The sequence below is a fragment of the Dermacentor silvarum genome, chromosome 1, assembly GCF_013339745.2.
Source record: "Dermacentor silvarum isolate Dsil-2018 chromosome 1, BIME_Dsil_1.4, whole genome shotgun sequence".
NCBI classification, from domain to species: Eukaryota; Metazoa; Arthropoda; class Arachnida; order Ixodida; family Ixodidae; genus Dermacentor; species Dermacentor silvarum.
In genome coordinates this window covers 297,138,502-297,151,415 of record NC_051154.1, presented here as the reverse complement: position 1 = coordinate 297,151,415, position 12,914 = coordinate 297,138,502, and the positions used below count along the sequence as shown (strand labels likewise).

The 12,914-nt window shown below is 51.1% G+C and overlaps 1 protein-coding gene across 1 annotated transcript in view; it reads right to left on the bottom strand.

Moving 5' to 3' along the window:
* Positions 1-7,869: 7,869 nt before the first annotated feature.
* Positions 7,870-12,914, bottom strand: part of LOC119437244 (uncharacterized) — a 63,188-nt gene continuing 58,143 nt past the window's right edge. The window contains exon 9 of the mRNA XM_037704285.2: positions 7,870-8,437. Coding sequence (XP_037560213.1) covers positions 8,231-8,437 — 207 coding nt within the window. The 3' untranslated portion in view covers positions 7,870-8,230. The remainder of the gene's footprint in view (positions 8,438-12,914) is intronic.

Sequence of the window (12,914 nt, the reverse complement as noted above, 5' to 3'; positions counted from 1 at the left end):
CATTGTGTACGATTTCACTTCGACGTCACGGTTTTCGCTCAAGGACGTTGAAGGTCGACTGAACGATGAGACATATAACGCTGTCGTCTTAATAATAAAAGCATAAAAACACGTCGAGTTCACCGCCATCTTCATGTCAAGGGCTTTAAGACTACGTCTTGACCTCTTGCACACAATTCAATCAGTAGTGTTCTGAGAAACTGAGGCCAGCCTTGTAGTAGTGTAGGAATTTTATTTTAGATGCGGTGCATCTTATAGCGGCGGCCTGTTCCGCGGCGTCGTTGGCGTCGGCGTCGGCGTCTGTACGCACCTCTCCTCATTCTCTCCAAGTCAGCTGTGCGATAACGCCTCTCTCCTCCTCTCCCCCTCTCCACGCCATCTGTTCGATAACGCGCTTCTCCCTCCGTGTCTTCATCCACCACCTGTGCGATAGCGCCCGCATGCGCGCCTCTCTCTCTCCTTCTCCTCTCCGCGCCAGCTGCTTATATAAACCCGGTGCATGCGCCGCTGCCTCAGTTGCTGCTTCGGTTTAATCACGCTGCGCTGTCCGATGCGCTGAATGGACGCCAACGAATCTGTCAATGAACTGTCTGGCACATCTTCAAACAGCAGCAGCCAGTTCATTAACAGAACCGCGAGCACCTCTGAAGACAAGGCTGCGCAGAGAAGAGCTCGCGACGCAGAACGTAAACGTCGGCGACGCGCAGCGGATCCAGATTCAGTTCGCCAACGCGAAGCCGCTTCGAAACGTCAGCGTCGAGCAGCGGATTCCACACTTCGAGAACGCGAAGTCGCTTCGAAACGTCAACGTCGAGCAGCGTATCCCGAGCTTCGAGAACGGGAAGCCGCGTTGGTTCGTGAACGTCGAGCAGCAGAACCTGAGGTTCAGGACCGTGAAGTTCAACGTAAACGTACGAAGCGAGCGGCCGGAACCCTACCTTCGAGAACGGGAAGCCGCGTTGGTTCGTGAACGTCGAGCAGCAGAACCTGAGGTTCGGGACCGTGAAGTTCAACGTAAACGTACGAAGCGAGCGGCGGAACCCGACCTTCGAGAACGGGAAGCCGCGTTGGTTCGTGAACGTCGAGCAGCGGATCCTGAGCTTCGGCAACGTGAAGCAGCGTCGGTTCGAGAACGTCGAGCAGCAGCACGGCGTTCACGCGATGTGATGGTGACCAACGCAAGTTAACACGTAATAAAAACGTAATAACACCAAGTTAACAACGTTAATAACACCGTAATAACAACGTAATTAACGCCGTTATAACGACCACGATGCTCCGCATCAGCCCATGGTTCCCCTCGGGAAGATGGTGTAATTTTTTTGTTTTCCATCGGTGCAAATCTGAAAGTATTGTTTTTATTTTCTATGGTCCTTTCCTGCTTCTACCCTACATAATATGCCTCCTCCTCCCAACCCTCCTTCAGTCTTCGTTGTGATAAATTCTCTTCACGAGTTTTTTGTTGTTTGTAGTTTTCACGGGGAAACTGTTTTTACCTTAGACTTCAAAGCAGCGTCTAGATATGAATTCTAACATTATAATGTAACCACGGGAATGGATGGAGTTCTTCATATTGTTACGGGGAAAAGAAGCAAGAAATATATTTACAGTGTATTTACAAGTATGGCAGCGGCTGACAAGATCATAGCTCGCGAAGTCCAGAGCGTCGTCTTCTTCAAGTCATGACCAAACGTCTTCTTCGTCGCTCTGTCACATGACCCCCGGCGGCTGATTACAAATTCCCCTTCATGCTGCCTCTCGCTGCAGCGCAAACTATGCGGCGAGAGCACAGTGCACACGAAGCTATCAGCACTGCACTCTGTCGCCATCGCAGATCGCTTTCAAGATAGGGCCCGTAGCAGCGAGCGAATTCCCCTTCATGCTGCCTCTCGCTGCAGCGCAAACTATGCGGCGAGAGCACAGTGAACACGCAGCTATCAGCACTGCACTCTGTCGCCATCGCAGATCGCTTTCAAGATAGGGCCCGTAGCAGCGAGCGAATTCCCCTTCATGCTGCATCTCGCAGCCACGCGACCTATGCGGCTAGAGCACAATGCACACGCAGCTATCAGCACTGCACTCTGTCGCCATCGCAGATCGCTTTCAAGATAAGGCCCGTAGCAGCGAGCGAATTCCCCTTCATGCTGCCTCTCGCTGCAGCGCAAACTATGCGACGAGAGCACAGTGAACACGAAGCTATCAGCACTGCACTCTGTCGCCATCGCAGATCGCTTTCAAGATAGGGCCCGTAGCAGCGAGCGAATTCCCCTTCATGCTGCCTCTCGCTGCAGCGCAAACTATGCGGCGAGAGCACAGTGAACACGAAGCTATCAGCACTGCACTCTGTCGCCATCGCAGATCGCTTTCAAGATAGGGCCCGTAGCAGCGAGCGAATTCCCCTTCATGCTGCATCTCGCAGCCACGCGAACTATGCGGCTAGAGCACAATGCACACGCAGCTATCAGCACTGCACTCTGTCGCCATCACAGATCGCTTTCAAGATAGGGCCCGTAGCAGCGAGCGAATTCTCCTTCATGCTGCCTCTCGCTGCAGCGCGAACTATGCGGCGAGAGCACAGTGCACACGAAGCTATCAGCACTGCACTCTGTCGCCATCGCAGATCGCTTTCAAGATAGGGCCCGTAGCAGCGAGCGAATTCCCCTTCATGCTGCCTCTCGCTGCAGCGCGAACTATGCGGCTAGAGCACAGTGCACACGAAGCTATCAGCACTGCACTCTGTCGCCATCGCAGATCGCTTTCAAGATAGGGCCCGTAGCAGCGAGCGAATTCCCCTTCATGCTGCCTCTCGCTGCAGCGCGAACTATGCGGCTAGAGCACAGTGCACACGAAGCTATCAGCACTGCACTCTGTCGCCATCGCAGGATCGCTTTCAAGATAGGGCCCGTAGCAGCGAGCGAATTCCCCTTCATGCTGCCTCTCGCTGCAGCGCGAACTATGCGGCTAGAGCACAGTGCACACGAAGCTATCAGCACTGCACTCTGTCGCCATCGCAGATCGCTTTCAAGATAGGGCCCGTAGCAGCGAGCGAATTCCCCTTCATGCTGCCTCTCGCTGCAGCGCGAACTATGCGGCTAGAGCACAGTGCACACGAAGCTATCAGCACTGCACTCTGTCGCCATCGCAGATCGCTTTCAAGATAGGGCCCGTAGCAGCGAGCGAATTCCCCTTCATGCTGCCTCTCGCTGCAGCGCGAACTATGCGGCTAGAGCACAGTGCACACGAAGCTATCAGCACTGCACTCTGTCGCCATCGCAGATCGCTTTCAAGATAGGGCCCGTAGCAGCGAGCGAATTCCCCTTCATGCTGCCTCTCGCTGCAGCGCGAACTATGCGGCTAGAGCACAGTGCACACGAAGCTATCAGCACTGCACTCTGTCGCCATCGCAGATCGCTTTCAAGATAGGCCCGTAGCAGCGAGCGAATTCCCCTTCATGCTGCCTCTCGCTGCAGCGCGAACTATGCGGCTAGAGCACAGTGCACACGAAGCTATCAGCACTGCACTTTGTCGCCATCGCAGATCGCTTTCAGGATAGGGCCCGTAGCAGCGAGCGAATTCCCCTTCATGCTGCCTCTCGCTGCAGCGCGAACTATGCGGCGAGAGCACAGTGCACACGAAGCTATCAGCACTGCACTCTGTCGCCATCGCAGATCGCTTTCAAGATAGGGCCCGTAGCAGCGAGCGAATTCCCCTTCATGCTGCCTCTCGCTGCAGCGCGAACTATGCGGCTAGAGCACAGTGCACACGAAGCTATCAGCACTGCACTCTGTCGCCATCGCAGATCGCTTTCAAGATAGGGCCCGTAGCAGCGAGCGAATTCCCCTTCATGCTGCCTCTCGCAGCCAGCGCGAACTATGCGGCTAGAGCACAGTGCACACGAAGCTATCAGCACTGCGCTCTGTCGCCATCGCAGATCGCTTTCAAGATAGGGCCCGTAGCAGCGAGCGAATTCCCCTTCATGCTGCCTCTCGCTGCAGCGCGAACTATGCGGCTAGAGCACAGTGCACACGAAGCTATCAGCACTGCGCTCTGTCGCCATCGCAGATCGCTTTCAAGATAGGGCCCGTAGCAGCGAGCGAATTCCCCTTCATGCTGCCTCTCGCTGCAGCGCGAACTATGCGGCTAGAGCACAGTGCACACGAAGCTATCAGCACTGCACTCTGTCGCCATCGCAGATCGCTTTCAAGATAGGGCCCGTAGCAGCGAGCGAATTCCCCTTCATGCTGCCTCTCGCTGCAGCGCGAACTATGCGGCTAGAGCACAGTGCACACGAAGCTATCAGCACTGCGCTCTGTCGCCATCGCAGATCGCTTTCAAGATAGGGCCCGTAGCAGCGAGCGAATTCCCCTTCATGCTGCCTCTCGCTGCAGCGCGAACTATGCGGCTAGAGCACAGTGCACACGAAGCTATCAGCACTGCACTTTGTCGCCATCGCAGATCGCTTTCAAGATAGGGCCCGTAGCAACGAGCGAATTCCCCTTCATGCTGCTTCTCGCTGCAGCGCAAACTATGCGGCGAGAGCACAGTGCACACGAAGCTATCAGCACTGCACTCTGTCGCCATCGCAGATCGCTTTCAAGATAGGGCCCGTAGCAGCGAGCGAATTCCCCTTCATGCTGCATCTCGCAGCCACGCGAACTATGCGGCTAGAGCACAATGCACACGCAGCTATCAGCACTGCACTCTGTCGCCATCGCAGATCGCTTTCAAGATAGGGCCCGTAGCAGCGAGCGAATTCCCCTTCATGCTGCATCTCGCAGCCACGCGAACTATGCGGCTAGAGCACAGTGCACACGAAGCTATCAGCACTGCACTCTGTCGCCATCGCAGATCGCTTTCAAGATAGGGCCCGTAGCAGCGAGCGAATTCCCCTTCATGCTGCCTCTCGCTGCAGCGCGAACTATGCGGCGAGAGCACAGTGCACACGAAGCTATCAGCACTGCACTCTGTCGCCATCGCAGATCGCTTTCAAGATAGGGCCCGTAGCAGCGAGCGAATTCCCCTTCATGCTGCCTCTCGCTGCAGCGCGAACTATGCGGCTAGAGCACAGTGCACACGAAGCTATCAGCACTGCACTCTGTCGCCATCGCAGATCGCTTTCAAGATAGGGCCCGTAGCAGCGAGCGAATTCCCCTTCATGCTGCCTCTCGCTGCAGCGCGAACTATGCGGCTAGAGCACAGTGCACACGAAGCTATCAGCACTGCACTCTGTCGCCATCGCAGATCGCTTTCAAGATAGGGCCCGTAGCAGCGAGCGAATTCCCCTTCATGCTGCCTCTCGCTGCAGCGCGAACTATGCGGCTAGAGCACAGTGCACACGAAGCTATCAGCACTGCACTCTGTCGCCATCGCAGATCGCTTTCAAGATAGGGCCCGTAGCAGCGAGCGAATTCCCCTTCATGCTGCCTCTCGCTGCAGCGCGAAACTATGCGGCGAGAGCACAGTGCACACGACGCTATCAGCACTGCACTCTGTCGCCATCGCAGATCGCTTTCAAGATAGGGCCCGTAGCAGCGAGCGAATTCCCCTTCATGCTGCCTCTCGCAGCCACGCGAACTATGCGGCGAGAGCACAGTGCACACGACGCTATCAGCACTGCACTCTGTCGCCATCGCAGATCGCTTTCAAGATAGGGCCCGTAGCAGCGAGCGAATTCCCCTTCATGCTGCCTCTCGCTGCAGCACAAACTATGCGGCGAGAGCACAGTGCACACGCAGCTATCAGCACTGCACTCTGTCGCCATCGCAGATCGCTTTCAAGATAGGGCCCGTAGCAGCGAGCGAATTCCCCTTCATGCTGCCTCTCGCTGCAGCGCGAACTATGCGGCGAGAGCACAGTGCACACGAAGCTATCAGCACTGCACTCTGTCGCCATCGCAGATCGCTTTCAAGATAGGGCCCGTAGCAGCGAGCGAATTCCCCTTCATGCTGCTTCTCGCTGCAGCGCAAACTATGCGGCGAGAGCACAGTGCACACGAAGCTATCAGCACTGCACTCTGTCGCCATCGCAGATCGCTTTCAAGATAGGGCCCGTAGCAGCGAGCGAATTCCCCTTCATGCTGCCTCTCGCTGCAGCGCGAACTATGCGGCTAGAGCACAGTGCACACGAAGCTATCAGCACTGCACTCTGTCGCCATCGCAGATCGCTTTCAAGATAGGGCCCGTAGCAGCGAGCGAATTCCCCTTCATGCTGCCTCTCGCTGCAGCGCGAACTATGCGGCTAGAGCACAGTGCACACGAAGCTATCAGCACTGCACTCTGTCGCCATCGCAGATCGCTTTCAAGATAGGGCCCGTAGCAGCGAGCGAATTCCCCTTCATGCTGCCTCTCACTGCAGCGCAAACTATGCGGCTAGAGCACAATACACACGAAGCTATCAGCACTGCACTCTGTCGCCATCGCAGATCGCTTTCAAGATAGGGCCCGTAGCAGCGAGCGAATTCCCCTTCATGCTGCATCTCGCAGCCACGCGAACTATGCGGCTAGAGCACAATACACACGCAGCTATCAGCACGGCACTCTGTCGCCATCGCAGATCGCTTTCAAGGTATGGCCCGTAGCAGCGAGCGAATTCTCCTTCATGCTGCCTCTCGCTGCAGCGCAAACTATGCGGCGAGAGCACAATACACACGCAGCTATCAGCACGGCACTCTGTCGCCATCGCAGATCGCTTTCAAGGTATGGCCCGTAGCAGCGAGCGAATTCCCCTTCATGCTGCCTCTCGCTGCAGCGCAAACTATGCGGCGAGAGCACAGTGAACACGAAGCTATCAGCACTGCACTCTGTCGCCATCGCAGAACGCTTTCAAGATAGGGCCCGTAGCAGCGAGCGAATTCTCCTTCATGCTGCCTCTCGCTGCAGCGCGAACTATGCGGCGAGAGCACAGTGCACACGACGCTATCAGCACTGCACTCTGTCGCCATCGCAGATCGCTTTCAAGATAAGGCGGCCGCGGCATACGCAGTCACCACCGGAGAACGTTTGATCACGGTTCATAGTAACTCGACGCGGATGGAAAATGTGCTAAAGAGCGATAATGGCTTATAATGAGCCAAACGTCATCAGCGCACCTGGCGCCGCCACCTGCAGTATTATGCTTGCGTCAATGAATAAATTCGCGCCGCGGTCCGCAGCAGTTCATGTCGCCGCAGTGCTGTCATTTATACTAGTCAGATAAACCTTCATAACATTCGTAATGACACCGGGCCGCGTGGTGATGAGCTAGTGGCACAATGCTTACGCATATATATTGGTAATCTCCCAGGAGTTCCTGCGTGAATTTTTGTTCTTTCAGAAAATTTTGCTGCGATGAAAAATCTGCAATTGCACACGCGTTTTTTTTTTCAAGAACGACATTCCTCCCTCTACACAGAAAAACGCTAGTATATTTGAATGAATGAGTAATTATGAGTACATATAGAGGTAATACAAAACTTTTTAGCGGTACAAGATAGACCATTGACTTCCATATCGCTAGGCGTTAACTTAAGGTTCCTTTTTTTTCTTGAAGTGCTCGGCTGCGCAGGCTACGGTCAACTGCCGCTAGGCACGGGTCATGGTGCCGTTGCGCGTTTGCAATGCGCGTTCAACGCTTATTATCCATGCCCTATGCCATGTGTAAACTCCTGGTTCAGTCCTAGTTAACCTCCATGCTTTTCGTTTACTCTTTCTCTGTGTCCTGGTCTGCTTAGCTCGCTTTCAACGAAGGGTCAGATTGAAATAGTTTCATAAACGAACAAAATCATCTAGAAAAAAAACGTCGCTACAGACCAACACAGACAAAGCGGCTACAAAGCGAAAAATACAATCTTACAGATCAAGTACAAAATTGTGAAACGTGACAAGATTTTACTAAACTCAACTTTATTGCGGATAATCCATGTCTTTACGCTGCAATATCATTAAAATGCTAAAATGGGTGCTGCAGTTGCTATTTTTTTCTTCGTCTTCAAGTATTGCTCCTTCTGCGTTTTCAACGCAGCCCCTTTAAAATTGCTGCCCTCTAACAAGGCACACTGGTGTAAAGAGCTCTCAATACCAAGTAAAAACCGGCACACTCTGCAGAGGCCGCAAAAATGTGAACTTGCATTGTCAAAGCCAAAGAGCAGCACTAGAGTGACGCACGTAAGTGTTTTCAAAAATCCGGTCGTTCACAACGTTGTGTCACAAGCCGTGTTCTCCAAGTGCTGCGTCACCTCGTGTCCGCAGACAGTTCAATCTACGAGTTGGCCAGGCCAGCCTCGAAGTTCCTCATGTTCGCTTGACACGTCAGCCAGTGTGAGGAAGGAGCAGATGTGATCCAGCATGTACGGGCCGAGGTCATCCAGCTGAAGTGGGGCCTCCGGCAGTTGGCTGTCGCCATCGCACTGCGGTTGGTTGCAGACCAGCTCGCCTCTCACGATTCCGGCGTGTCGCCAGAACTGCGCGCGTACATAATCATACATAGGTTAAGTAAGGTGTGCGTTATGAATATGCCATAATAAGTCATTTGGACAATTTTTCTCAAGGTTTCCCGTAGGCTTCCGTTTCACGAAAATACGTTATCGCCGGACATGGCTCACGACAGGACAGCACACATATAGCGGGTGTTTCAGCGACGATTGTTTCATGTATTAAAAATAGGATTGCCGATCGCTTTGCGATTGTCATCCGAAAAAACGAAATGAACACTAATTGGCGCTGGTCGACACCGCTTTCACGTGACTGCATCCAGGGCCTTTTTTCAGGCAATGGGATTTACTCGTGGCACAGTTATTTTCTTTTGATTTGTGGCTTGGCTTTCCGCCATGTGAAGTAACATTTAAGGCTTGGTTACGCATGCTTCTGACAAGCTCGGTTTTGGTTTAGCGCTGAAGATGAGTCAAACCCTTTCCACCAGCGTGTTTCAATAAAGGCATTTCTGTTTCACGTTCTAAAAGCACATTTGTTATCACCTCGCAATTACAAACGCCCATTTGGCCTTCGCGCCGCTGATAATTGAAATGTTATTTTGCGAATCTTATTTAATAAGGCTTTTAAATGATCCGACAAGTTGCCTTTTTTTCCTTTCTTGTTGCCAATCTTGTGCTGCGAAAAGTACCATTGTGTCTCGGTCTCAATTAGGCAAACATGGTGGCTAAAAGGCGGTGGCTATGGCGATGAGCAGTGAGCAGTATTCGAATCTTCGAATGAAACAGCTGGAACGTGGCGCGCACTTATGAACGATTATCGTGTCTTTTCAGTTATTCGGCCTTTATCGATTTAACTGCATACCATCCAGTCGTTATGACTTAATGTACAAGAGGAGGCGTTTTAAGTTGGCGCGATAACATGTTTCAGTACAGCAGTGCAAACCTGGGACTCGGAGGCAGAACAATGCCTACGTTGCGTGCTGCTCTTCCAGAATCTCGTATTTAAGTGACTCTTCCTAATACCACGATCTCGTCTGAGCAGGAGATGATAAAATGATCACGACGCACGGACAGCTTGATGCCATGAGCGTATCTTGAACAAAATCTGATGCATAATAACAACGACATCATGGCGACTGGCAGGAATATGATGTTCAGAAGCAGAACACGCGGTGAAAATATCACAAGGTGTGGTGACATTTTGCCATTTGGACATATGGCAACCATAGTCCGTAATAAAAGAAGCAAGGCACTGCAAGCTTTGCTGCTCAAGCTCATTGCGCAATGCTTTCTTTGCATATACAAGAGCAACGTTACTATCAGACGACAGTCATCATGTCTATTGAGTTTGTTGGAAAAAAATCTAGGTTTATTAAGTCATCTCATTGAGCAAATGTGAACACTCCCATAACGGAACCTATGCACGGCAATTCTTGCTGTAGTGCAAGCGATAGCCGTCTTTCAAAAATTCTCTCGTTTGGACATTTGCAGTGAGAAAGTGAGAATAAAGTGAGAAAATGGTCGCGACAGTCGGTTAGGTGACTCAATAAGATATACGCCTATTAATCTTGCACCGCATCGTGGCCTCTTGTATGTGTCAGAACGAAGTATACGGGCACAAGTCGGGACACAGTATAATGTGCGGTGCAACTCGTCCTGAGCATTTGTCTCTATGTCCATGCCCCACCATTCTAGAACTACACATACTTCATTTAGTCTTTAGCTATCTCAGCTCTAGGTTTTACGAACCTGGGATGTCTTTTTTATTCTTGTCACTGTTATGTGAAAAGAAAAAGACGTCACCATATACATACTACACTTGACTAAATATTATTTTGATTCCAGTAAAAAAAGGTCCCAAGATTGAAATCCAGCTTTTTTTGCAGCACCTGTTTTAATCGCACCATTTCGGCCACCGTATCACGCGAGGCGCTATACGAAATATTCATTACCATTGTATCTGTTACTGTATATACTTGCATTTTTTCGCATTGTGGTTTAGAAAGTGAAAAGTTCGGTGTCCAATCTGCTGCATCCTCTCTCCTGCCGCTCTGCTGCAGCCTAGAGCTACTGTATATGACTATACAGTAACTCTACTGCAGCCCTTGTTCTCCATCGTAGTCGTGCTACGTCGTTTGTGCGTACATCGTAGTATGCACAAAGGAATTTCATTGGGGGCCATCTTGCACATCATAGATTTGAATTGTGCGCTGTGTGGAAGAACCGAAGTGCGCAGCATCCCTTCTTAGCTGCATGGCAACACAGCATGTGAGATAAACCTTATGCGGTTACGTTGATTGTATCCTCTAGACGTAAATAATCCCGAATTATTTAGCAGGTGGCGCAAGCGTTACTAATATTTATGAGTCACAGATTCGACTTTGTGACTCATTTGATAAAATTAGGGTCTTGGGTTATAAAACCGTTTTTACAGTAGACCTGTATATATCTACCCCCCCCCCCCCCCCCCACCATAGATTTCTCACTGTCCATGTCCCGCACAGTCTATAAGGAGGCAAAGCAAACCAGTAAGGCATGTCCTGATACCTGGCGTTGCAAGAGGAAAACTAAAACCACCCAATGCTACATAACACCGCCCTCTATGAGGAGGCGGATCAAATCAGAAAGGCATGTGCTGATACCTGGCGTAGCAACAGGAAAGCTAGGAAACGGGCGGCGAGTAGCAGTGAACATCATGCCCAACAGGGTGCCCGTAAGTGGGGCGCTCGACAGGAAGACGGGTGCCGCGAAGCGGAGAATGCGTCGAAGCGACGCAGGTTCTAAGCCAGTAAATTGGACGAACACAAGGATACGTATGCAAAATTTCAGAGGCACTTTCTGGACAGACATTTCAGATTCAGTAGTGCGGAGTGCGAGAGACTGTGGTTCGAGATCGATTTGATAGTTTTTGGAAGCGTTAGATATATCACGAAGCGAGAACATGATGCGGTTTTGACATCTACACCATCCCGCGACTCAGCCAGCTGCGCGGTTTGGCTGCGCTGAGGGAGCGCTAATGGCCGTAGCGCGCATCCATCATTTGGTGTGACAGGTGGTTGCTAACAAGATACCTGCTGCATATCAGCGCCTGCACAAAGAACCGACTAGGCAGTTAGTATGTTGCGTGCGCTGGTGTGTGAAGGCCGCGTGTAGTGCCAACACCTAAATATTCTTCAGGCCTGTGCCCTCCGCTCTGACGTCACCACCGCCCGTCCAACTGATCAGGGCCCGTCTACCAAGTGTTGTGTGCCGGCGTGTTCAAGTAATTACAAGAACGGGAAGAAAGTTCAAGTATTTTGTTCCTGAAGAATGAAGTGCATAGAAGTGGCTCAGCGCTATTCCTAGAAAAGATTTCTTCACGACGGAAAACAATAAGGTGAGAGCAAATTGAATGTGATCATCGCATCACATTTCTAGTTCATGGGGTCATCATCCTGACTAACATTTAGCGACACGATTGTACAATATTCATATGCATTGCGAGCGTTATTGACGCCCTGTAACTGCTGTTGGTACGCAGGTGTGCGCATTGCATTTCACCGAGTCATGCCTCGAGAACAAGTCGTCCTACACGGATCATACGACAGGGAGAGTGCTAGAGGTTCCTTAGAAAGTGCCACGCCTGCGTTCCGGATCTATTCCTGCACTGTTCCCAGGATGTCCTTCCTACTTGCCGAAGGATGATCCCTCGCCTGAAGAATGCCCTGAAACGAAGAAAACACTCCGAGAAGTGGCTGACCTTGCTCGTGCCATCACTTAATCTGCAGCTTCCTATCACGATGAAGAAGCCAAATGTTTTTCGTCGCTTTTTCAACTTAGGAATGCTTGGAGAACTTATCTGTGGCAAACGAGTGGACAGTCCTTCACCGTCCCAACTGTACCTTGTTTTTCAATATTGTCAATTAGAGCATGCCGGTTTTGCAATCATCTGTTACTGTTTTCAGTGACCTGAATATTAGTGCATGTTATCATATGTCACCTGATTAAGTCGCATATCTGACTACGTCGTACCAGGAAAAATTGGAAATGTGAATGTCCTGATTGGCATTTTTGAATAGACTACAGAGCATTATCGATCACAAGTGTACCATGGAAAGTCTTGTTGATGTAGTCGCTAGGCTTCTTGAACTTGAGCAAGACGCTTGGACAGCAAGAAAATAATCATTTCGATGTTAGGAGAACAAGTGGCGTTGCTGGGAAAGCAGCGGTTGCATTATTCCTCCGAAACCATGGTGGTTGCATGTATACTGCATACCATATCTCCTCACACCTACAAGTTTCTGAGAGGATCAGGTTTTTTTTTGCCATGCCGCATCCAAGTACAGTACGAAATGTCTGCTCCTCATTTCAGTTGTCACCCGACACTAAATCAGCGATTGAAAGCTTCCTGAGGTACATAAATCAGATTTAAACACTTGCAGCCGCATAACAGTGCCATGGTGCTTATGGTTAATGAAATTCACATCCAGCCTTTCTTCGACTTTAAAGGCGGAAAAATTTCAGGGGC